The sequence below is a fragment of the Eutrigla gurnardus genome, assembly GCF_963514095.1.
Source record: "Eutrigla gurnardus genome assembly, chromosome: 14".
NCBI classification, from domain to species: Eukaryota; Metazoa; Chordata; class Actinopteri; order Perciformes; family Triglidae; genus Eutrigla; species Eutrigla gurnardus.
In genome coordinates, this window is record NC_139937.1 from 21,778,217 (window position 1) to 21,805,240 (window position 27,024).

Below are 27,024 nucleotides of genomic sequence, written 5' to 3' on the forward strand. Positions count from 1 at the left end.
GCAAATGAATTAGTCGACCAGCTGATCAGATCCATCGACAGAAACACAATCAGTTTATTCTTAGACTTATTTAAGTTGAAAAATGTCCCACCATCCTCCGTTTCCAGTTTCTCCAGTAACAGAATTTGAGTTTTTCAACCTTTGCTGGGATAAAACAAAAACATTTGGATGGATTTGGACTGTGAATCCAATTTTTAATAGTTTTCTGGACTGAATTAATCCAAAAAAGTAATTGTCAGATTAACCGATAATGGAAAGCATCATTAGTTGCAGTCTCTCTGTGTGTCAAAGGCTTCTCTCTGCATCACAGCGTGTAGTTCTCTATGTGTCCAAAGGGTGGCAGTGTTGCATAACAAAAAAGAAGGGAAAAAAAGAGAGAAGCACCTTTTTTTTTTATTTAAAAAAAAAAAAAAAAAAAAAGACTCCTCTCTCCTGTTTGGGGCCCCAAGCTTTCATCTGTTGGCTTCAATTTATTTCATCACACTATACTGCTGCTGATCTAATAGCATGTACATTTAGTTGTCACCTGAAGGGAGTTTCTTGTCATGCTCCAAATGGATGTACCTGTTCGTAGCCTCGGACACTATATTTGTGCTGCACAGTCACCGGCAGAGTGTGTGAGCAGCATACCGACGCGATCAGCACGCCGACGTTTAAAAACAGGAGAGGTTTGTGAGTTTTACGTGGATTTGATTTGATTATCACCAAAGCAGCGTTGAACCCCGAGGTCACTTCCTGCTCCCATCGTCCCTCCCTTTAAAATACCGTGATCTACCGTCTGATCTCCTACGTGAAGTCTTCCGGTGTGCACCCTGACCTCTGACATCATCTCCAAGTTTGTGATGCGAGCGTACAGATGGAGGGTGAGGGGGGGGGATGTAAATCTCCCCCGGTGTCCTTCACCCCCGTCTGATCCTCCTCCTGCTCTTACTCACCTTATCTCCAGATCCCAGATGCTATCAAGGCAATTTGAGTTCACTTAAATGACTTAAATCAGACGGGGGGGATGGGGGGGCCTCTAATGAAGTAAGTGGGGGGTTTAATCCAATAAGAACAAGAGTCAGAGAAATGTCTGATATTGATCACAGACGTGCGTCATTGATTTCCTTCCTCCAACTCCAGAGATGTGGATCTCCTCTCCTTCTCCACTGTCCTCCACAAGTCTCATTTTTATACAGGGGGGGGAGGGACTTTTTAAAAAAAAAACAGACTTTGAGCGTGCCCCTCATTATGAAGCCCCCTCCAAAAAAAAAAAAAAAAAAAAAAATTGCTCAATTGACTTTTTCCATCCTGCAGTTATGTGTGCTGATGGGGAACCATGACATTTACATCCGCACCCCCTCCAGTGTGATCCCTCCGCTCGGCGCACACAAGACTGGAGCTCAAAAAAACGGGTCACGGGATCAAAAGTGTCTCTCTCGCCCCGGAGGAAGCAGTCGGTCGATCCTCCCCCCCCCCCCCCCATTTCTGCACCAAATGGTGTTTTTCCCCCCCTCCCTCCCCCTCGCTCACCAGTAACTTGCTGGAACACATTTAGATCCTGAGTAGAACTCCTCGGTGCCCACTCATCACTCTGCGTGGCGTTTGAAGATTACTACGCTCAGAGACATCCTCACTGGGCATCCAGGCAGCTTAGAGGCCAAAATCCATAATCCCTTACCCTTCATGGGAATTCTCCATGCACTTCAACATGCTGAAATACAGCCGCGGCTGCAGCAGCCACTCCGGTCGGAGGAGCTGCTGCTGCTGCTGCTGCTGCTGCAGCCGCGGGCCGCCATAGATGGATGACATGTCTCAATGAATGTGGGAGAAACCAAGGGAAGTTGGATTTAAAAAAAAAAAAAAAAGTTATATACCACAGATAGCTTCTGCCCCTAGAAATCGAATCAAAAATGATGTTTCTTTTCTGTTTCCGGATGTAAATGCAGGCTGCTCAGTCCGTCCTCCTTCACCGGGAACGGTTTTATGGATACCATAACGCTCCAGAAGACATTATTTACTGAAAGTGTGGGTACTCAGCAGCTGCACAGCCTTTCCCCCCATCAGGCCTCTCTATAAAGACGTTCCTCTGGGGGGCCTTCGATGCTTTATTAAAAAGCGTAAATAAATGTAGTTCCTTGATTTAGTAATCTGGCCGAGGAAGAAATATGTAAAGTTCAGCCGTTGCAGCTCAGGGGAACGCTGGAGTTTAATTTTTCCTCCTCCAGGCTACACTCTGAAGCTTTGTCTGCTCCACTAAAAAAAAAAACTTGTAATAGCTCGGGGAGTTTGTCTTGCAGCAAACGAGAATAATACAAATTAATCTCATATTCACATTCTGTATTTTTCTCATTATGAAAGCGTTTCTTTACCTGAATCCACTTCTTTTTGGACGTATAGACAAACAAATACAAGGGATGCAAAAAGGAAAAGGTCACAGTGGGTTTTTAGTGAAACAGCAGGTGTAGGTAAAACATATCGATTTAAATCATAATCAAAGGGCCACTGATGCATCATGGGAGGTGGTGTACGCAGGGAAAATACGTTCATTGTCCATTCAAAGTTTTGGTGTTTTTTTTGTTGGTTTATTTTCCAACAAGCAGACAGAAGATCAAAGGGTGGCTCCTGCTGCCACCCAGGTGCATGCTGGTCCTATACCTGCCCACCTATATAATCTCAGGTGCCCACAGTTTAACCCAACTCAAGACAAAATACTTAATACACAAAAAACGAAATATGGCAAACAAGAAAATGACTGAACTCAACAAGTAAAGGACATACTATCAAAGATCTAATCCTAAATTATTTGATCCCAAACTTTTTTGCTTCTAAAATGTGAAATATGTCCAAAAATACACCTTAACAATACAAGCTATATTAAATATAAATGTTAATTGTTGTTTTAATGTGAAATTGTGATGTAGAAATACCAAAATCGAATTAAAATATGAATCTGTCAACAATGATTTTAATGGCTTAGCTTAGTATCCATGCACCATTACATAAGTACTATATGTACTAAATGGTACTATAGGCTACACTACACTTTATTATTGGTTTAATAAGGAACACAGTTTTATATGATATAAATAGTCTCTTCATGTCCTTGGCCTGAAAAACATTAAAGACTTGTGAACTGAATAAGCAAACTTCTAGAATAGACAAGACAGTAATAGTCGAATTAATAAAACTAAACTGACAACAAGTAAATGGCTCCTCCAGCAGGAAGCGGGGTCACATAGGTTGAACCGCTGCTTTCTGACTTCAACATCTGCAAACACATCTACGTCTCCAGTGATGAACGAGGATTTTTATTTTTTGTTTCGTTTGCAAGGACGTCTCCTTCCCTCAGACTTGGTCTTTAACATGTTGAGATAAAATGTGTGAGTGCCATCGGTCAGCGATGAGCCGGAGCGATGAGCCCCCCCCCTCGCTGTTTGGCATGCTCCGTGGCGCCGAGCACCGAGGGCAGAGCGTGTCACCGACGCTGGCACCGGCCTGAACTCGCTCAAGGTTACTCTTTGATTTAACGGTGATGCATTTTTTAAAACCCGCATCATCCCTCTCTCTCTTGCCAGCGCGCCCGGTCCATCTCTGTCACAAACAGTCTCACCTTTTAGCACCGGGAGAGGTTGTTTAAGATATAAATCAACGGCACACAACGGAGCCCCGGCTCCCAACTGCCCCCCCTGATTGTTTCTCCTGCCCCGACCCCGTTTCAGACGGCGACTGGAAAGCTCTGCTATATATTTAGACTTGTGACAATCGAAGAAATGGTCCACTCATCATGTCAGCTTTTTACAATTAACACAAAGCCTTGATGCTTTGATACATAACCAGGTGCTGTTGGTAAAACTGTAATACCTGGGCGGTGGAGGAAGGATCTTTATAGTTTCTTTGTCTGGTATAAATAGCATCACCTGGCGCTGCACTCCAGCGGCATGTTTGACAGGGTGGGATGCAGCAATCATCACCTCTCCCCATTGTTTCACTGGAAGTTTATGCATCATCATAAAAATAGATTTGTCAACCAGTTGCTCCGTTTTTTTCTCCACTTGTGAGCGAGCGTAATCATCGAGGAGGGGGAGGGGGGGTGTTAGCATCGGTGCATCGGCCTCGAGATGCGGCGGGAACATTCAGCTGATCACACAACTTTTTTCTTTTTTTTCTTAACTGAAATTAAATCTGAGTTATTCAGGCACGAGAGCGTCAGCCTTTGTGTTGTTCGGCAGCCTGTTATGGATGAAGATGAGGATTTCTGATAGCAGGAACAAAAAAAAAAAGGTGATCGGAATCAGAAGCTGGGAACGAGCCGTGTAATCCTCTTATATCTGCCGTCATTTTGGAAAGCAAACACGTCTTTGACAACAATACTTGTGTGTGTGTGCTTTGATGAAGCTTCCTCTCTCGTGAATTCGGGGAAAACTACTTCTGGTTTCCTGGGTTTTTATCTTGTTGGATGCAATGGAATAATTTTGTGTTTTTGACAAAACAAGCAATTTGTTGACCTTGAATTATAGAAGCTAACTTTGTTAGCAGCTTCACACCAGAATCCGCATGGAACCAGATCCAGTAAAGGTGCCGCTCTGCCGCCTGTATTTCATCAGATCCACCCGTCGCTCCTTCAACTGTCCAAATATGGTCACTTCCTTCACTGGTTGCAAAAAACCAAGATGGCAACAGCCAAAATCCGAACTCAAGGCCACAAACCAACCGCTGCTGTCACCATGACGACATCCACGTCTTTTAAAAGCAAACAGTACTTTATACATTAGTTTAGTTTGTGTTTTCTACTCGTGGTTGCTATGGCGACTCACTGCTGATTGTAAGTCAGACGGATTTAACAAGACGCTGTTTTTGTCAAACTGTTGCATTCTTCTCCGTTTCTCTGGTGATATATTATTGGCATTCTGTAACATCAGCAATCTGAGCGTTTTTTAAGCTGATTTTTCTGTTACATTCATTGTGATTTGATAACGACGTTGCTGATACTCGACACACACGAGTGTCAAAATCCTCACGGCCCTCCCTTTTTCATACAAAAGGGGTTTAGCGGCGTGATGAAATGTGAAAAACGGCTCCAGAAACGGCGGCGGCGGCGGCGGAGAAGCCGAGACATCCAGCTGACACACATTCCAAAAGCTGCCTAATGTTCTTCCAGATTCATGTTGAGCTGAGGAGTGTGAGATCATAGATGTGCAAACAGGAAAAAAAAAAAAAAAAAAAGGAGAATTTGACGGTTGCTGCTGTCGGCCATTATCCAACCCGGCGACGCTCACGACCCGAACATCCATTAGAGCAATTAGCGGCGGCCCTGCACCTTCAGCGTGGGAGACCTTTTTATTAAAAGCCTCCAAAATATTCTTAATGATCACACTCCTCGGAAGAAAAAAAAAAAAAAACGTGTCTCCCAAAATGCAATACAAGCAGTGGGACAGAATTAAATAGAGCGTAAACTTAATTTCATGTTGCCACAATTTATTCGATTTATATGGGCTTAATAGTTTTGCTCATTTTCCTGCATATTTAGGGGTGAAGTGTTCGTACCTGGTTATGTCTGGGGGGCATTACGTCTGACTAATGAAATGGCTCTATCCTCTGTGGCGTTTTAATCTATTCACTGGGAAAGTAATTGACAAGCCCACAGTATGTGCATTAGGATAGCTCCGGCACCAAAGGACAGCTGTCACTAAAGCAATTAAAATGACAAAGGTTAATTAATTCTCTCCAGTTTTTTACCTGATATGAGACATTCACAATGAGTGAGTTTTTTCATTTCCGGGGGAGAGAGAGAGAGAGAGAATAGTGTTTTGAGGAGAGTAATTTATTTTTGATTTAAAAAATAAATAAATAAAAACACCAAGCCTATTGTCTGATAGAGCCTTTAATATGTCAATACCTCACACAAAACTGTGCCCCAGGACATCTTCAGCCCCCGATCTGAAATGAATTCTGTGGCGAGACATGATCTGAAATGACAATTGCTTGTTCCCAATTGCTTTTTTTAAAAAATAAGATACCTTTTATGTCCTCGTTGGCGTTTGCAAACTGAATGTGATTTGTTTGGAAACGAGGCTCACACTTTTAAGCATTTCATTTGAACGGAACGGAAACCCCCCCAAAAAAAGGGAAGCTCCACATTTTGGTAGCGATCGGAGAGGGGGGTCAAGCGGAAGAACACGAGACGTACATAATTACTATGCGAGCCACCTCTGACACCACGAGAGCAGAACCCGAGAACTTTCTAATCCACCTAAATGTCAAAGCAGCGTTTCGCAGCCCTCCCCTCCCGCGTGGATCTCCACAGGCTGCCAAAAGGCCAGTGGTTAGTCATCTGTTTACTCCTGCAGCTGCTGGGTGTCATTGGGACTCTGAAGGAGAAATCCCATGATTCTCTCTGCCATTTCTGACAGCTCCCCGCCCAGACCACATTAATCAGGGATTGTGGGCGAGCTGGGGGGACAGACGGCAGGCGTGAATGGCTCCGGCCCGGACGCCCGGACCCGGGGAGGAGATCTGGGCCCAAAGATAACTTAGATGTTTCACACTCTGCCGGATTGCAATGCCGTCTCGCTTTCATTAACTCTGAAAATCATGAGCGTTTTCTAGTCCTGCTCATGTGTGAAGTGTCCTGAGATGACTTCTGTTGTGTGACACTATAAATAAAATGTAATGGAATTAACGCACACAGAGAGCTCATAAAACCACGCACACAGAGAGCTCGTTAAATACACCTTTTTTCACGCTTTTGTCTTGTTTCCAGCTTCTCTCGAACAGAATTTCAAGAAATGTTGGAATTGAATCCAACGTCTCCCACTTGTGGAAATGCTTCCCTCAGAAAGAGACTTCTCTATCGAGGTTATTAGATATTTGCGATCGGATTGAGTTTAATTAATCCTGCGTCTGAATTGTGTAACTCTACTTTCGTCTGTTTAATCATCGGAGTCGTACCGGAGCAGTCGGTGATGTGAAAGCTAACACGAGATTAGCCCGAGAGCCACAAGACAAGAAGCCGCAGTCAGTCACCAAAATGATTGACGGATGTTTTAAGATTAAAGATTATTTTAAAACAACTTATTAAATACAAACCTGATATCTGCAATTGCGAACACAGTTATCACCTCGTAGAGTTGAGTATCGTGCTAGCAAACACATTTACGCAGCGTGGGCTAACATCCAAAACAACGAGCTGAAAGACGTTAAAACGCTCCATACACTTTTGAGTTTCTCATTATGTGGGGGTTTCGTCGTTTTTACGCCTTTTACATTAGTCGTATCAACAGAGGTGGGAAGTGACGAACTACAAATACTTTGTTAGAAATTTTTCTTTGTTACTGTACTTGCGTAGAATTTTCAGGTATCTGTACTTAACTATTTATTTTTCAGACAACTTTTTACTTTTCCTAGCTACATTTTAAAACTAATATCTGTACTTTCTACTCCTCACATTTTTTAAAACAAACTTGTTACTTTAGTTTTAACGCATGCTTTATTTTTATGATTAACTAGACGTTAGACTCAGTTAGACGCCGTTTCGGGGCCAATGTGGAGAAGAAGAAAAAACGGAGCTGAGAGGGGGGCAATATTCCAAGAAAAAGAGTCGCAAATTTGGGAGTTTATAAAGTAATAAATACATATAGCCGATATAAACAAGTTGCTTGGTTCCGTTAACACCGGATGTTTGCCTTTGCTATGACAACAAGTGAAAGCTACCGCTAGCATCTTAGCCCAACCGCCCCGATCAATAAACACCCATAAGATGACAATTTGTCCTCATATGAATAAAACGAACAATAAGCATCAACATCATCACCCTAAGGACCTTAACGAGGCGTTGTCACACGTTGGGATGATTCATTAGAAACATAATTAGAAACAAATGTACATTCATTCATGGGAAGTTAGCTAGCATAAATGCTAGTTGTTAGCATCGTAATAAACTCGTAAATTTGCCACTGTTTTTCTCTGACTCTCTCTCCCCATTTTTTTGTCGTATATACTTTATACTTTGAGTAAATGTTGCTTGTCCTTGAGTAAAGAAGTTGAATCTGTGTTTCTACTTGAGTTCAGAACGTCTCTACCTTCGACACCTCTGCGTTCCGATGAAAGCAGCTTTATTATTGCGATGAATGCACGTCACGAATCAGGCTTTGAACGGTAAACAGCAGACAGTCGTACGTCGCGTTTGCCCTCGGACGACATCCGTCGGGGAACGGATCCGTCTCCCGGTAGCACCCAAACACTTTTTTTGGGTGCCAGACTGTTTACACTTGTAAGATTATGTGCATAATGAGGCTGCATTGTCTCGGCAAAGTGCTGCTTTAATTCTTTGGAGCTGAACAAACTGTCCCTGGCACATTTGGGTAAAGAGGGGGGGGGGGGGGGGATATCAAAGTCACTTTATTGAGATGAAAGAAGCGGACCCAAACAGCAATCTGAGACATTAGTCATTCCTTCTCCTCGGTGACAGAAACATGCTCTCAATTTACGAGTCAGGTGCTTCCAGTGATTTCTGCCAGCCTTGTTCCTCCACATCATAAATTCCTCTTTATGCTCACTCATCCCACAGGCGGACCCCGCTATTCTTTGGCCTGCCTTGTCACACTATACACCCGGCGCTGGCACATTGGATGTGGTCCAGGCTGCCATTAGCAGTTTACTGTGTAGCGTGTAGCACACCGTGGCGTGCTCTGTGAGAGAGCACTGCATTTAAATAGACAGCGGTGATTGCACCCCTAGGTGCACATTTGGGCTGCTTTTTTTTTGGTTTTTAAGCGTTTTTTTCCATCGGCATTTTAATTCATTCTTTCTATGGTGTTGACTCTGCAGAGCTCCCACTTGAAACTGTGTTCATTTCCACTAAATGCTTCACGTTGAGCCACTGGCTCTCAATTTATGTAATGAAGGTTTAATAGCCAATTGGAACATCCAATATCATTAACAGCCAGCGTTAGTCTCATCCAGATTTTTTATTTATTTTCTGATAACCAGAGGTGTGAACGTTCCGATAGGTAGACTGTGTGACATATGTCCTGTCTGCTCTGCAGCAGGAAAACACATTTTACTTCTTCACTTTCAGCCCTTTTCTGTTGCATGAACGTCCATTTCTTCTTCTCTTTCTGATATCTGTTGAAACACATTTGACCTGTTTTCATCCATCGTTTTATTCATCGTTATTTTTGGATGTTTGAAATCTGTTCTACTATGAAAAAAAGTACGAGCAACCTCTATGTGTTTAAAAGGGAAATGCAGGACTGCAAGTTTGATTTATTTATTGCGACATTTACTTGCTTGCATGTTTGATCCAGATTGGAGCCCCTCCCATTGGTGTCGTTTACCTTAAAACACATAACACACACAAGTGAAATAGAAAAGTTTTCTTTTTTGTTTCTTTTTTTTTTTTCCTCCGGTGACTTGATGAAGATTATTTCCGACTGCAATAACATGAAAATATAGATATCGGATCATGCATGGACATGGACAAGATTCAAGTGACAATATCAGGGAGGCATATCCACACACTGCAGAACACAACCTCAGAAAATATGTTCCATTTCCCATTATGCCCTCTAATGCATACTGACAGATTCTTCTTATTTGCGCTGACATTTATGCGTTTGCAATGATTACCAGAAACTGATTGGAAAAGACAGGAAGCATGATTGAGACGGAAATACACTATCAACATAAACAACTAAATTAGCAGGAGAAAAAAAAAAAACATTAATAAAATTGTTTTTTTTTCTGGTCTTTGTGTGGAACCCAGCGATATTTACATAAATACAATCAGCATATTTTTTACGGTTGGCTTGAGAAGTTCCTTTCACTGTTAGCAGCTATGCATATAATATGAGTGTGTTTGCAAGCCTATAAATGCTTCCCTAAATGCTCTCATAATGACCCCCGGGTAGCAGGTCTGTTCAATGGAGCAACATCAGTCTTGTGTCAAGGGTGTGTTAGCTGTAATAATGCCTGTCAACGTCTCAAGTTTTGAAGTGTCTCGACTCTCCATCGTCCAAATAATCTGACATCGCTCAGGTTGCCCGGTAGCCTGTCTCCGCAGTTAGTTTTTTTTTTTGTTCTTCCTCGTCTGGTCATGTGATCACCCCGTGGGGAGATACGGGGTGTCGCTGTGGTAGTTGTAGTCTGGACACACCTTCTGCACCAGCTTGTAGTCGGTGCTGTAGAAGGTGATGAAGATGCAGATGACCTTAAAGGGCTTGGAGCACAGCCAGGACACGTGGCTCTGGGTCTGCTCCTGGGGGCAGCTCTGAGACGGGTCGTGGGCACACAGCGAGTTCCTGGTGCCCTTCTCCACCTTCTCGTACTCCACCCGGCAGTTGAACAGCTTGTTGTCTTTGGTCTCCAGAGCCGTCTGCTGCTGCTGTTGCTGCTGCTGCAGCTGCTGGTTGTGGTGGTGGTTGTGGTGGTGGTGGTGGAACTGCTGGTGGACCTGGAACTCCACGGCTTTGGTCGGGGGGACGAGTCCCACGGACACGTTGCCCTGGCCGGTGGAGTTGTGGCGGAAGTAGACGCTGAAGGTGCCGTTGCCGTGGTCCACGATCTTGCCGGTGATGAGCAGGTTGAGCTTCACCGTCTTGATGTTGGAGTGGAAGTCGCCCCAGCCGAACATCTTCTTGAACTTGCCGGTCTTGACGATGGGCCTCCTCTTGGTCCTGGATCGGGGGTCGCGGGGGTTCGACGCGTTGTAGAGCCAGTTCCACTGCTCGTGTTTGGAGAAGGGGTCGGCCTCGTCGTAGTTCAGGTCCAGCTGGGTGAAGTTCTCTTTGCCGTAGAGGGTCTGGGACAGGAGGCGGCTGATGGAGACCGCCTTGCTGCTCTCGGTCCAGTAGGTCTTCACTTTGGACTTGGAGCTCTCTCTCAGGTCCGGGTTTCCTGAACTGCGTGAGTTGGCGGCGGTAACCTGGACGAACACACAAAATCACCGTTACGGAAACATTTCGGCTGGTAACCAATGACGATATCTCACACAAGATCTGAAACTGCATCGAAGTAGATTCTTTGTATGAGGATGAAAGGTGACAGAAGTGGGCGGGGCCTAAACTTGGAACCATTTTAATCTTGTGCAGCCTCGATGGACCGGACCAGGATCCTTTGGGATCCACCAAACTGGTACTTTTGGAGTTTATTTGAACCACAATCCTTAACTGCAAGTAATCTGTGTTGTCCAGCTTGTTGTATCTTTTGCTAGTTTGTTGCCTCTTTTTGGTAGTTTGTTGCCTCTTTTTGGTAGTTTGTTGTGTCCTTTTTGTGAGTTTGTTGGTCGTTTTTTCCCTCATTTTGGGAGTTTAGCGTTCAACCTTCTGTCTAAGAATCGGTAGTTCTCATGAGAACAAACAGACACTGAAACAGAATCCCGTCTCATCAAACAAGCCGCCGCCCGACGCTCTGACCGACCCTCGCGGGTCGAGAGACGGCCGCCGCCGCAGGTTCGCCCTAATCAAGATTAAAGGGCGTTGGAGATGAATGAGGCGCCTCTCGGGCCGCAGACGTGATGCAACAGCAGACTATTACCTGCTGAACGCGACCCCCCAACGGATGATTGATGAGTCATTCGGCGTCTTTCTCCTCTAACAATCACATCAATGAGAGAGCGACAGTGATGTCCACGCCGCGGCCGAGGAACGTGACAGCAGATCTATCTGGGCGGCCGCGTTTACATTTCGTGTCTTCGCCCCCCCGCGATCGATACTCTGAAATAACCGGCTCTCTCTCTCTCGTTGGGGAAAGTTCACCAGGTGCGACGGTCGGCCGCTCGCTCACTAAACTGTTGCAGCGCTGTGATCTCTCTCTGAAGGGTTCGTTTGATGCACTCGGCTGCAGAGCGGCGGGGCTTTGAAAGGATGGCCTCCAGTTGTTTTTGAGGAGGTCTCGGTGATGAATGACCCGATGTGAGTGAACTGTTAGTGGCTTTGTGGAGCCTCGGCAGCAGCAGGATCTCTCTCCTCTCTCTGAATGGACTAACACAACCTGGTTTTTACAAGCAAACACGAGGGGAAGTCTAATTGGAACCTTTCAGAACCCAGAGAAAACGTTTCGGAGATGATCTTTGATTTTTATAAAAAGGAAAAAGCTGCAGGACCCTCGGAGCAGAATGATCGTCGTGACGAGACGAAGAGAAATGTGAATTTCAGCAGTTTGCCGGAGCGGTGGGGCAGTTAAACCGTATAATGAACACCTCCTTTTTGTCTTCCGTTGCTGGAAACAAAAAGCCGTCGCGTCGGCCTCCCCGGTGATGTATTGTAAAAGAGATAAAGCGAGCGTGAGGATGAGGGAGGCTCCCGTTCACGATTTATTGGCTCCGTAATAGTCAAACATAAAGCTCCTTAGGATGTAAAAGTTCAGTGAAATAGTGTCGTATAGACTCGGATCAGCCAAGCGGCTATAAAGTCGATGAATGACATTATACTACCTTTTTTTTCCCCTTCCTTGGGTGTAATAATAGTTCAGGTTTCAGCTTGTTTCTGTTGTTTCTCTTCGTTTTAAAAGTATTTTTAATGCAGCAGCTTTAAGGTCAGAATTAAAAGTCAGCCTTTGTGACGTTTCATTCTAAATATAAGATGTCGAACATCTGATCCCCTCGTCAGTTTGAATAATTCAGTTTGCAATAATCGTCTAAATGACCTTTGACCCCTGCAAACTGTAAGCCCCATTTATTCTTTTTTTAAAACGTTTTTCATGCATATGAGTGGTTAAAATCCTGTCGTCTCCAATCTTAAAATATCACTTCCATTGAGCAGAAATTACTGTTATTCAGGGAACTGGTTTTTGGTCTCGCCGGAGTCCTGAAACCAGATCCAGGAGATATTAAGCGAGCCGGTTTAATCCGGTTTGAGTGACTAAGTAGCGACAGTGAGAGCAGATCCAACATTTCAACGTGTATTTCCTAAACAAAGTGGATCCAAGCAGGACTCTGGTTTATTTTTTGTAAAGCAACGTGGTTTTCATGTTATGAATAATTGAGTGGATTTCTTCACTTTTTCCGTCTGCGATGATCCGAGGCCGAGTCGTCCTCCTTGTTGTCGTCGGGGGGAAGAAGTCGCTCTGTTGTCACCGGCGTTGTGTTCGGGGCCCCGAACTGTGACACGCAATTAGCTTTCATCTAAAGCACCTGACAGTCTCCGGATTAGAGACTCGGAGGCACATTCACACAGAGACCCCCACTTCACGGATTAGAGCCCAACCTGTAATCCAGCCCGGGGAGATTAGGCAGATCAGAGGCAGTCCTCCTGACTGGAGCCACGTTTGGATCCAGAACCCCGACGGCTGCGACGCTCCGAGGGGCCGAGATCGCACTCTGCTTTTACAAGAGAGCCTGCTAACTTCAGATTTACCCGATTTTATTATTTTATTAAATATCAAACTGTGTCTTTTAACGGCTCAGAGTAACGTTTTATTTAAATGTGATTTATTTCATACATTCGACCGAGATTTCAGGCCTTTTTTGGTCGTTCATCAAAGGTTGTGTTTGCTTTGGAATTTTACGCAATTCAACGTTTAAACTTCATATATATATATATATTTATATATATATATTTATATATAATATGACATGAAAGAGAAATAAATCGGAAAAATGTATTTAAATTAGAGTAGAACTTTTTCTTCATTTCCAATTAATCATCTGACGAGGTCGCGACCCCCACGCTGGGAAACCAGCAGTTTCACATCTTACAGTTAATTTTCTAGAAATCATTAACATTTTTAGTAAAATATTACTAAAGTTTTTTTTCTAAATAAGGTAATATTCATAGATTAATAAAGATTATTAAATGTAATTAAAGTAAATGTATCTGCAGTTTTATGGGAGAGAAAGTAACTTAAACATCTTTGAGTCGGACACAACGCGTCGTTTGAAGACGCCAACTTCATAACAAACATGTTTTTTGCTGCAGGACAAACAGTTAATCTATAACTAGAGAATAATGTTCATGTGAATCAATAATGGAATAAATGAAACACAAGCGTCGCCACGGTGATGTGATTCATCTTCAGTCTCACAGCGACGACGAGGAAAAACAGAGATTTACGTCTTCAGTCCGACTTATTTTCACGACAGATTCTTTTGTTGGTTTTCTTTGAGCTCGTCTAACAGGATCAGAGCGGGTCTGGGTCTGAGGGGGTCTTGGCGGGTCTGGGTCTGAGGGGGTCTTGGCGGGTCTAGGTCTGAGGGGGTCTCGGCGGGTCTGGGTCTGAGGGGGTCTTGGCGGGTCTGAGGGGGTCTTGGCGGGTCTGGGTCTGAGGGGGTCTTGGCGGGTCTGAGGGGGTCTCGGCGGGTCTGGATCTGAGTGGGTCTGAGCAGGTCTGAGTGGATTTGAGTGGGTCTGAGCAGGTCTGAGCAGGTCTCTGCAGGTCTGAGTGGGTCTGAACAGGTCTGAGAGGGTTTGAACAGGTCTGAGCGGGCCTCTGCAGGTCTGAGAGGGTCTGAACAGGTCTGAGTGGGTCTCTGCAGGTCTGAGTGGTTCTGAACCGGTCTGAGCGGGTCTCTGCAGGTCTGAGAGGGTCTGAACTGGTCTGAGCGGGTCTCTGCAGGTCTGAGTGGTTCTGAACCGGTCTGAGCGGGTCTCTGCAGGTCTGAGAGGGTCTGAACAGGTCTGAACGAGTCTCTGCAGGTCTGAACAGGTCTGAGAGGGTCTGAACAGGTCTCTGCAGGTCTGAGTCGGTAAAACTCAAACGTTGTCGCTCATGTTTCCATGAAATCTCATCAACCCAAAGTCCTGATTATCAGATTATTCTTTGAATAATTAACTAGAATGTTTGTTTCTGAGCTTTAACTTCGACTTTTGCTCTTTCAGGTATATTTATAATATTTATAATAATATTCAGATGGAAACTATGACATTTAAAACCAAGTTTTCAGGAGCTTTAAAGATCTCCAGAGATTTATATGTCCGTGTTTTATTTGTCTGCAGAGTTCTCACTCCTTCATTCCCCATAATTCATGTTAAAGGCATCTTTACACTCCTCCCTACCTGTTAAACGTCTCCCCCACTTTTTATACAGAAAATTAAAAACTTAGTCATATCGTTTAAATGGAACACTGTAAAAAAAAAATCAAAATCAATTTGAAATGAATGGAATCTTCCATTCCAACATATCTCCTATCATCACATTTGGAGCTTTCCTGTCGGGGCTCAGACTTATTCCAACTTTCTCCAGCTGCAGTTTTGTTCCATGCAGCGTCCATTTAAATGTCTGTTAATATTATTTGCTGCTTCGCTGTGAATGAGGCCGAATCCCTCCCCGAGATAACACAAACAGCATCGCCGTGCAGAAGAAGAAGAAGAAGTCCCCCCCCCCCCCCCCCCCCCCCCCTCGAGAGCGCCTCCTCCAGATTGCCAGATGCAGCACACACACAGAGGCGGGACGCCCGGACCTAAACGCTATCTACCGGTGGAGCGGCCGTGATAAGACGCCGAGGCTCCGCTTCTTTCAAACGGTGGAAGATAAACAACCCCGGCTTCCCTCGGGAGATTCTATGGGCCGGACCCCCCCGAGCAGCAACACATTCCACCTTTAATAGAAGCGCCGGCGGAGGGGGGGGGGGGTATACACAAAACCTTTTTGCTGGAAAAAGAATGAAAGTGTGTCACTTTTCATTTACCTGAACGCCTCGGCGGCTGAGAGGAGGATTTGCGAGTGCGACAGTTCTAGTTTAGACAGAAGAGCCGGCTGAAAGCAGGCTGTTGGTTTCTGCCACTTTGCAATCTTGATTGGATGCTGTGTGTGTGTGTGTGTGTGTGTGTGTGTGTGTGTGTGTGTGTGTGTGTGTGTGTGTGTGTGTGTGTGTGTGTGTGTGTGTGTGTGTGTGTGAGAGAGTGTGTCACACAGCTACAGGGTTCAGTAATTAATGGAGTTGTTGTTCCTTTTATTTTATTTTAATGGTTGGTGTTCACAAACTGCAAAAAGTTTCTGTGATTTTATTGACTTCTGTGTGTTTTTTAAATGTGTCGTATTAAAACTGATGCTCTTATCCAGAGAGGCTTAACGCAGCTATTAAAGAGTGTTGGCTCAAGGATGGGAGGTTATGGGGATCAAACCCGCGTGACCTTTTTTTTTTTTTTTTTAAGGGGGGGGGGGGGGATGTCGTCCAACATGGCGGCTCCACCTTCTTGCAGATGAAACGTATTTTATTTATGACCTTCAGATGCCGTGAAAGTGATTCAGTCACGACGACGCAGACGGGAAGAAGCTTCAGAGTGTTTTTTTCCAACTGTGCGTTTCGGGGGGATGTGATTGTCGTCATAGCGACTTACAGTGAATTTAACTGGCGGCCCCCCTTGTAGTTGAGCTGATGGATCAACTAAGGGCATTTGACACCCGCTAAGAGTTTAGGGTCTCTACGCTCGGCTCAGTGATATCAAAGTGTTACCTGAGGGTGGGGGTGGGGGGTGGGGGGGGGGGGTCAGAGATGATGACAAATCACAAAGTGTGTCAAGACATCACAGGCAGGATGTGGACGGAGGCGAGTCCCAACCGGCCGGGGCCCGATTATCACCGTGACTTCTGAGGAGGATAAATAGGAGACGCGGTCCGACTGCAGGGTGTTAGGTTGAAGACGAGGAGGAAGAGGAGGAGGAGGAGGAGGATGGGGGGGGGGGGGTACTAGCCACCAGTTTCTTACCCAGAGGAAAAATGCATAATCATATTATTTCACACACGACTTGGTTCAAAGGCGGCCAAAATAAGTTTGTGAGGTTCCCATGGGTCTGTCAATCTGTTGAAGGAGCTGCAGGCGAAAGCTTAGGATGCACCGAGTACGAAACAATTATGATCATCCCATTAAAGCATAGCGAAGCAATTTGGCAGCCCGGTCTGGGGATAAAAAAAAAAAAAGAAGAAGAAAACAGACACAACACTCCCATCAAGTGATGCTACCAGATCAGCTCGCCGCCGCCGCCGCCGCCGCACACGCAACTCACACACGATGAATGTTCGCCTCCATAGAAAGGATCCGTGTTGGTTTGTGTTTATTGGCTCCTGTAATCGAAACAATCCGTGTTGTTGGTTTGGAAAGCGGGAAGAGTCCGCGAGGTATAAAGAAGGAAGGAAAGGAAGAAAAAAAAAAGGGTGAGGGTGGGGGAGGAAATGATTAGTGCGCTTAGTCAGCTGTGAAATTGAGTTTATGGTTTTCAAGACGGCGAATTCAATTCGATAATGGGTATTAAGTTGTAGAGAATAATTAATAGTAATTGACTTCTTTCCATCACTATGCAAATTAAACACAGATAACACTTTGGGAGCTTTTTAAGGCCAGTCAAGTTTTGTGGGGGATTAAGTTTATGGAATGTATTTTTTTTTTGTTGGAGAGAGAGAGAGAGGGAGAGAGAGGGAGGAGTGGCTGCTGCTCTGCTTTGATTGCTTTGTTGACACGTTTCTCAGCGGTCGAGGGGTGACTGTCTTTCCTGGGATTAAAGGAATTGAGTTGTCAGGAACTGTCTCGGAGCATTCTGGTGGGTTTGATGGGGTCTTATAGGTGTGTGTGTGTGTGTGTGTGTGTGTGTGTGTGTGTGTGTGTGTGTGTGTGTGTGTGTGTGTGTGTGTGTGTGTGTGTGTGTGTGTGTGTGTGTGTGTGGTGTGTGTGTGTGTGAGGGCGAAACATCAGGATTTGTGGAGATGCAGATGTGGATTTTGGGAAAAGCTCGGGTTCAAACAGACGTTTGTTCATTTGGAAGGATATTAACAGCAGATTTGTTGTTGCAGGAGTCACGTTTAAGGAGAGAACGATGAAAAGCATGCAGGTTAAATAAAGAAAACGACATTTTCACATCATCACTCTGTGACTGACATCCTGCAGCAGTGAAACCGGATGGAAATGACACCGAGGTCAACCTGAAAACTCACTTCATCAAAAAGAAAAAATGTTGTCTTCTCACATTCCCTCGATGCTCCCGCCACCAGACGTTCATGTCAGATATAAAATAAGATATTTGTATTTAAACTCACCAGAGAGACGACTGACAGCAGCAGAGCGGCCGCCCAGACACCGGTGGTCTTCATCGCCGGAGCGTCCCTCCTCATCTCAAACTGTCCTCGAGCTTCTCGGAAGAAAAAGAACCAGACTGAGCCGAGATCAGCCGGCTGAACTTGTGTGATGAAGAACGGAGTGATGAAGGCTGGCGGTCCTGATGGGAGAGCAGAGGGTCAGGTGTCTACGGGGATGCGAGGGTCCGGAGACGCGAGGTGTCGTACATCTGAGCGTCGGCGTGGAGCGACGTTTTATACGGAGCGCTTTGAGGTTCAGAGAGAGAGAGAGGGAGAGAGAGGGAGGGAGGGAGGGAGGGAGGGGGAGTCACATTAGAGACTTTTGAGGAGCAACTTTTCTCTGAACGCCGTCGGAGGGTGACATCTAGTGGCCATCGGCTGAACTCCCTCTTTTTTTTTTTTTTTTACATCAAAACATCAGAGACACAGAAGCTGTTGGAGGTTTAACTTCATATTAGAGAATATTTATACTTTCTACGTGATGTTTACAAATAAGTATTTAAAAACTGGGCCGGACTCGTAGTATTTAGTTGTCATCAGAGGGGGGGAGTAATGAGGTACAAATACTTTGTTACTGTACCTCCCGACATGTTAAAACAGATATCTCGTTACTTTAGTTTTAATGCATTTGAGGGGAATTTTTCTTTCTTTTTCTTTCTCTTATTAATATGACGTGAGATTCAGTTAATCTTCTAGAAATGTGCTTCATACTTTAAGTACATGTTAGTACTTTTTCAGTTTTACTTGAGTAAAGAAGTTGAATCAGTAAAAATCAGCAAATAAAAAGTATTTACGTTAAAGTAAAACATAAATACTCAAAGTACAGATTCCACAAAATTCGACTTAAGTACAGTAATAAAGTATTTGTACTTCTTTACTTCCCACCGCTGCTAATAATTTAACGTTTTTGACTAAATTAAGAATATAACCATTAAATTTAACATTTTAACACAAAATCTTACAGCTACCAAAAAAAAGCAAAATGATAAACACAGTTAAACACGTTAGTGATCATTTTTAAAGCAGGATTAAGAGATAAATATAAAACCATGCATTTGTAATAAAAGCTGTTTTTTACCTGATCAGGAACAACATCTTTTTTTAGAACACCAGACTCTTTAAAGTCGAGCTGAAACATCCGTTCGGTGTGTGTTTCTGCGTAGGACAGGAGGCGGGACTTAACGATGGGAGGAATTTGATTTGATGGTTGAAAAGATGAGTTCACCACCTTCTCTGGCTCTGATGTCAGGATATAATTGGTTGAATTTGGTCGGTATCATGCGTCGTATTTTGCTTTCCAGGCAGAAAAAAAATTGTGATATTGTGTGATTGTGATATAAAAATATGAAGCAACTCAAGTTTTTGTGTGTTGTTTTTGTGTGTTGTAACGCATTGTTTACCGGCCGACCACGTGTGTTTTTTCGTGCACGTTTTACGTGATTCCAGCTGATGATGGTCCTTGCAGCAGAAGCCCCTCCCCCTTCTCCTCTTTGGTAAACACACGTAGCTCTGTCAGCACTGTTGCCGTTGTTAGCGCTGCTTGCTGCGAGCTGCCGGCTCAGCCGTCACCATGTTGAGAACTGTGTGGAGGCAAAAGAAATGCTCTGAATTCAACATTTACTGCCCTTTTAGTGAGTAATTAGGGCCCGAGTGCCGACAACGTCGGGCAGCGAAGCCGTATTGAAACTGAACGGATTTTTCTTATTATTAGGGCCCGAGCGCCGACAACGTCGGGCTGCGAAGCCCTATTGAAACCTTACGGATTATTATTATTAGGGCCCGAGTGCCGACAACCTCGGGCAGTGAAGCCCTATTGAAACCTTACGGATTATTATTATTAGGGCCCGAGCGCCGACAACGTCGGGCTGCGAAGCCCTATTGAAACCTTACGGATTATTATTATTAGGGCCCGAGCGCCGACAACGTCGGGCAGCGAAGCCCTATTGAAACTGAAGGGATTTTTATTCTTTTTCTCATTACGCAAGTTCGATGGCCTTTTTGGGGGCCTTGTCATATTCAGAAGTTGAAAAAAATTGCCATGCCCATTTGAACTGGCGAAAAATTTGAGATTTTCATAGTTGGCCACAAAAAAAGTTGCTCGCTAGCGCCACCTAGCGCCTTGTAGGCCACACCCCTCACACAGTAACTCCGATTGACACAAAATTTGGTACACATGTGCAGGCAAGTGTGCTCTACAAAAAACCCTAAGGGATTACCAAAGTCCGCCTACCGAAATTTTCCGCCATTTTGAATTTTGTGAAAAACCCGTTTTTGCTAATTTCTCCTAAAACGTAGATCCGATTCTCACCAAAATTGCTGTGTGTCATCTCAACAAATATTGTTGCATTCAGAAGTTATAAGCCAATGAACACTAGAGGGGCGGGGCTCTAGAATTCAATACACATAACTCCACAATATTTAACCCAATCATCACGAAACTTGCAGGGTATGTTGAGATATGTCCCTGGGATCCACCGGTTCAGCAGCATCAATTTTTTTGTGCACCTTCAAAAAAAGTCCTCCCAGTGCGTACTGGATTCACGAAAAAGTCAGTCAGGATATATTCATAAAAAAAATATTTAAAATTGTTAAAAAGGCATAAAAATCGCTCATCTCGCTTGACGTGCCTAGTCTCAGTGTAGTGAGTCCAAAACAGCCATAAAAAGCCATGGTCAACTTTTTCAGGGGGAAAAAAGTCATACTATAGCATGTCGGAAAAAAAGTGAAAAATCAACAAAATTCATAAAATGTTGTAAAAATGATGTAAAAGTCCTAACATATGCTTCTATATCGCGTGTCAATCAAAATCTGAGTGTAGTGAGTGCAAAATAGTTATAAAAAGGCTTAGTCATATCAACCCCCCCCCCCAAAAAAAGTCATACTATAGCACGTCGAAAATTCACGAAAAAGTCAGTCAGGATATATTCATAAAAAAATATTTAAAATTGTTAAAAAGGCATAAGAATCGCTCATCTCGCTTGACGCGCCTAGTCTCAGTGTAGTGAGTCCAAAACAGCCATAAAAAGCCATGGTCAACTTTTTCAGGGAAAAAAAAAGTCATACTATAGCATGTCGAAAAAAAAGTGAAAAATCGACAAAATTCATAAAATGTTGTAAAAATGATGTAAAAGTCCTAACATATGCTTCTATATTGCGTGTCAATGACAATCTGAGTGTAGTGAGTGCAAAATAGTTATAAAAAGGCTTAGTCATATCCCCCCCCCCCCCCCCCCCCCAAAAAAAGTAATACTATAGCACGTCGAAAATTCACGAAAAAGTCAGTCAGGATATATTCATAAAAAAATATTTAAAATTGTTAAAAAGGCATAAAAATCGCTCATCTCGCTTGACGCGCCTAGTCTCAGTGTAGTGAGTCCAAAACAGCCATAAAAAGCCATGGTCAACTTTTTCAGGGAAAATAAAAGTCATACTATAGCATGTCGGAAAAAAAGTGAAAAATCGACAAAATTCATAAAATGTTGTAAAAATGATGTAAAAGTCTTTTAGATATAATTTATATAATATTAAATATTTAAACCTATTTTTTGGACTGTTACTTATCAGTATCACCCTGAAATATCACATATATATAATTAAAATACAGACAAACACATTGTTAATATCTTTACGTGGGATTTGTTGTCAATGAAGAAAATATGTAAGAAAACTTATATTTTAATGATCATTTTAAATCTTTTCATGAAGGGTCTCTGCTCTCATAAACATATAGAAAATGACACAATAGTCTTTGTGTGTTTACAACCGTGTTCTTATTTATTTTCAATAATTCTTCCCATACATGTAAACAACCTGTACAAAAAATGGCTGAGCTTTTCTTCTTCTTTTTTTCTTCATGTTTTTTTTAACATACAACTTGCATCATGATAACAACAGTCAGCAATATCACACACCCACTTTGCAATATTCAAACTAAACATTTTTTTCTGTGCAATACAAAATAAATGTACACATACTTTGATTTTTTTCTCCAAAAAATAAAAAAATCGCTGTTATTTACAAATCCCACACCAAAAGAAGTAAACATTCTCCACACCAGTTTGCTTTTACGTTGAACTCGGCAGAAGCATGTTCTGTTATTGTTATTAACATATTGTATAGTTTCTTTGTACAGATTGGTTCTTTTTTTTAATATCTATATTTCACCTCATGTAGTGTGACTGAAAAACGATAAAGCACCGATGATACTACGTTAAAAAGTTTTAAAAACTCAGAAGTATATTTTGACCTCAGATGAAAACGTGTTCTTCTTTATGTCTACATGTATTATGGACCCGTTCAAGTATTAAAACTGTGTTACTGTTAGTGTTTAGTTCTCGTCAGTAAGGCAGAAATGACATTTGCATGACATGAATGGTTTAAATTGATTGTTTTCTTTCTTCTTTAATCGCCACAAGGATTCAGCTTTTCCCCAACGGACTAAACAAGGTCAATCATTTGAATTTAATCTTTTTATGTTTAAAAATAACTTTCATTAAATGAAGTTACCTACTGATGTCATAATTTAATCTGGGCAAAAATAAAAGTGATAATACCCGACGAAAATCTACAAACCACAAAGGTACTTTTACAACAACCCCCCCCAAAAATAAAAATAAATCAGCTGTAAGAAATAAATTCTATACATATATATTCACTGGAGCTTCACACTGGTTTTCGTAGAATGCGACACATCTAAACGTCTCTTCCTGTTTCCTTTGGCTGTCCCGGCGTCGACGGCTGTTCCTCTGCTTTGCGGCGGCGTGTTGGAGAGGCAGTGTTTTATGGCAATAGAAGGTAGAAGTCACATGTGCATATCATGCTGCACTAATATAGTGCAATGTAGCGCCTGAAACAAGGAGGGGTGGAGGCCGGCAGGCGGGCAGTAGTGAACGACTGATTGCAGGCTGCTCCTCCGTCAGCATCATGCAGATCTGTTTATCCCACCAACGCAGGCCTGTGTGCCTCGACATCAAGCAAAAAAAAGAAAGAAAAAAAAACCCGCCTCCCTTTTGTTCCAAGACTGTAAAAGAGATTTGAGTCAAAAACCCAGTTGAGGATTGAGAAAAAGGAAATCCAAACCTTTTTATGGAGATTTTCCTCTCCCTCCTCCTCTTCCCTGCGGTGACTTTTGGCAACGTACGAACCGTCAGAGCATCCTAAGCCTCCAGCTACTCAGCGTTTTTAGGGACGATGGAGGGGGGGGGGGGTGGGGGGGGAGTTGGAGCTTGTGCTGCCATGTTTGGAGACGGACTGAAAGCTGAGAATGTCGTCACCCAGACTGGATCTGAATCTTTTTGTTAAAGTAGATGTGTCGGGACAAAAAAAAGGCATTTTATTGAACACGGTGGAGGTCGAGAAGGCTCTGCGAAAGAAAATACTTGAAAAAACATAGAAGGGGGGGTTGGGGGGGGGGCGGTGAATGGAGCTCTCGTTAAACCCCAAACCAGTGTCTCTGCTCTAAGAGGATTTTCTGTAATTTCTCCGCTCGGTGACGTCTCCATTCACGCTGCAGACGTCCCTCACTGTACCGGTGCCATGAAGTGTTCTGGATGACGGTCTCTCCCGGAGGACTACATGTCCGTGTCCCCGTCGTAGGCGAGAGTCAGAGGTTTTAGTCGGTTGTTCTGTTGCCTCTGTCTCTGAGGTCTCTTTGGCTTTTTGCTGTGTGGGAAGATTAAAACCGGAGTCAGTTCACTTTGAATGCTTCAGCAAAGAAACCTAACTGGAGTATCAACCACACTAGAACTGGTAACGGTTAATTAGGACCAGACTAGAACTGGTAAAGGTTAATAAGGACCAGACTAGAACTCCCACATTCTGTTTTTTAATAGGTCGTCATAATTGTTTGTTTTTTTAGCTCTCAAAGAGTGAAGGTCAGAGATTTTTAGATCATGCAAAGAAACGCAGAATTTCTGTTTGTGTTTTTAAAGGCAGAATGAGAAGGATTTTCCTCACCAAAAACATTTATAGACTATTATAGAATAATCCCTTCATCATTTTATGTCAAGTGTGTAGAAACGTCTGTATGCAGAGAGCGAGACTCACCAGAACGTCTCAGCTGGGGTTCAATTAAATCTGGGAACTATTAAAGTGTCAGTTTAACAATAAAAATGGTTGATAGGTTTCAGACAAGGAGATTTTTTTCCCTTGCATTTAGACGTTTCACTACAATAGTATGACTTTTTTTAAAGTTAAGTTTTTGGCCTTTATTGAGAGGTCAGTGTGAGACGACAAGCAGAAAGGGCCGCCAGGAGGATTCGAACCCGAGGCCGCTGCAGTGAGGAGTTTAAGTCATGTCGAAAAAAAGTCACAAAATTTTTTATTTAGTATGTCAAAAAATGTCATGAAAAAAGTCAAATTGTGTGTCGAAAAAAGTAAGGAAAAAAAGTATAGTATGTTGAAAAAGTGAAATTATTGTATGTCAAAAAAAGTCACAAAAAATGTAATTTAGTATGTTGAAAAAAGTCATGAAAAAGTACAGTATGTCAAAAAAGTGATGAAAAAAGTCAAATTGTGTGTTGGAAAAAATAATGAAAAGTCATACTTTTGTAAAAAAGGAAAAGGTCGAAAAAGGTCATGAAATTAGTCGTAATTTAGAATGTCGATAAAAAGTCACGAAAAAAGTCATAATTTAGCACGTTGAAAAAAAGTCATGAAAAAAGTCGTAATTTAGTATGTCGGGAAAAAAATCATGTAAAAAGTGAAAATATGTCAAAAAAGTATAGTATGCTATATGTATGTATATGTATGTAATATAAAGTATTCCAATGTTGTTTCCAAAGTTTGCGCCTCTCGTCAGAGCAGGACCGACCAATTAATACTTCTAAACATGAAACAACTTTCCTCCAAACTTTCTGCAGAGACGTGTGACGTAATGATCTCTGGAGTATTGAGATGCTTCAACAACAGAAAGAAGAATATTGTGATAAGTTGGAGATCAGAAAAGCACCCGGGGGGGATTTTCCTCTGAAGTTGATGAAGAGCTGACAAACTGACGACGGAGTAAACACGACATGTCGGCAAACATTCAGACATTCAGCCTCAGAAATCATCACGGCACTTTTCTCTGTGGTTTTTGGCAAAGTTCTTCATGTTCACAAACACTGACTGGACTACTTTGGCTGCAACTTAAGATTGTTTTTACAAGCAATTCATCTGCCAACTATTTGAGAAAAAACAAAATTTCCGAGAGCTGGAAGTGACATCCAAAACACGCTGGTTTAAAAGAAAATCCTCATTCTTTTTGTTTTTCCCCTCGAAAAATCACCCAACGGTTAAAGAAATAGTTGCTGATAATCTACCAATAATTAAAGAAAATATAAAAACAGGTCCATTAAGTCCAATTTCATACACAGGTTCCTGGCTGAAAACACAGAGAAACAACATCAACGTGCTTAATGTGTAAACAAAAAGGATGAAGAGCTCTTGATTTGGCAGGAAATGAAATGGGAGGGAAACAAAGTGGAAAAAATGATGCACAACTTCCTCTTATGGCCACAAGAGGGCAGCATGACATCATGCTGGAGAGAGGACCGTCTAGATTTAAATTTGATCCTGCAGTTGTCTTCAATCATGAGTCGAATTTCAACAGATCTATATTAGAGCTATATTAGAGCTTTATTAACCAAATGTAAATATGTTTATAGTATTAATGGGACTGAAACGGCACAATGCATTAGTTTGTGTCGGGATCCGTGATTTGAGCGAATCAAACACGTCACGTCTAAAAGCAGGTAAAACAATCACGTCTACGTGGGCTCTAAACATCTAGACGCACTAAAAAGAACATTCCTGGAGGGTTTGTCCTCACCTGCACCGGCACCTTCACTCAGCAAGTCAGGCAGGACATGTGACCCTTTAGAGAGGTCACAGCGGAAAGGTCAACGACTGCAGGTACTTATACTGTGTCGAGGGGGGAGGGGGGGGCGGGGCCGACCCTCCACATCCTGATCAGCTGCTGCTCTGAGCCAGCTCCTGGCAGTCTGGACAGGTGTAAACCATCTCATGTGAGTTCTGGCCCATCCAGACCGCCGTCCCGTCGGGGTCAGACTCGTGGGCCTTAAGAGAGCGATGCAGCTCGGCACAGGAGCTGCTGCTCGCACACACCAGCGTGGCGTGAAGGAATAAAACAAAACAAAAAAAGACAAACAAAAATGGGTGATGTGAGGGAGGCGGCAGGGACGGAGCTTTAACTCAAAGCCGGGAAATGGTTGTGGTTTTCATGGAGGAATGATGAGTAAGGGGGAATTAAAGTGGTCCACTCACCAAGCTAGGTATATCATAGACACTATGAATATGAGGAGCACAAAGGCTCCGGCTGCTACACCATACACCCACATCTTCAGCTTCCCATCTGTGGAGGAGGAGGCTCATCAGTCTGCTGTCTGTGTGCAACTCATTACAAGCTGCAACAATTCATCCTGTGAGATCTTCAGAAAAAACATGGTCGCTCTGCTTCTTCAGGAAAACCGTCTCTGATTTAGAGTTATTGACTTTTATGAATCAGGAACCGATGAAATAATAACGATGAGCTTTTAGAGGGAAAGGGAATGTTTGTAATCTTAGTCGGTGTGACACTGATTGTAAAACTGTAAACACACAAAGACAAAACACTGATTCAGGCTAAACTTGCAAAGACTTTTTCTAAGAATGTAGTTTTGTAGAAAAAAATAAAATAAAATTCTAATCAGAAAAATTAAAGATTGTTTGTGAATCGATTCAAAATCTTAGAAAATAAGAATCTGAAAAAGTGAATATTTTCCCCCAAAACCCCATTCATTTGTTTAAGGCGGTATGTGACGCAGCACTCTATTCAAGAACTGCATAGAAGTATAATTTTGAGGTACAGAAGCGTGAAGCGTACACATTAATGCATCAACGATTAGAACCCAATAATATAATGTATATCAGTCTTAGAGTACTTCATCTTGTTACTTAAAGTACATTCTAATGCAGGAGTACTTCTACTCTTCCACTGAACCTATACTTAAAGCACAGTAGAAACCTGTGTGTTTTTGGTTCCTGATTCATGATCTGAAC

The 27,024-nt window shown here is 43.0% G+C and overlaps 2 protein-coding genes across 2 annotated transcripts in view; both read right to left on the reverse strand.

Moving 5' to 3' along the window:
- Positions 1-7,949: 7,949 nt before the first annotated feature.
- On the reverse strand, positions 7,950-18,161 carry LOC311024365 (neurexophilin-1). The gene is made up of 2 exons (XM_084026738.1): positions 17,947-18,161; positions 7,950-10,903 (listed from the first exon to the last, which is right to left on the reverse strand). Exons 1-2 carry the CDS (start codon positions 18,019-18,021, stop codon positions 10,082-10,084), a joined length of 897 nt encoding a protein of 298 aa, XP_083882864.1. The 5' UTR covers positions 18,022-18,161; the 3' UTR covers positions 7,950-10,081.
- Positions 18,162-21,745: 3,584 nt separating this feature from the next.
- Positions 21,746-27,024, reverse strand: part of thsd7ab (thrombospondin, type I, domain containing 7Ab) — a 126,735-nt gene continuing 121,456 nt past the window's right edge. The window contains exons 29-31 of the mRNA XM_084027302.1: positions 26,251-26,338; positions 25,796-26,077; positions 21,746-23,646 (exon numbers count right to left, since the gene is read on the reverse strand). Of these exons, the coding sequence (XP_083883428.1) occupies positions 25,936-26,077; positions 26,251-26,338 (230 nt within the window). The 3' untranslated portion in view covers positions 21,746-23,646; positions 25,796-25,935. The remainder of the gene's footprint in view (positions 23,647-25,795; positions 26,078-26,250; positions 26,339-27,024) is intronic.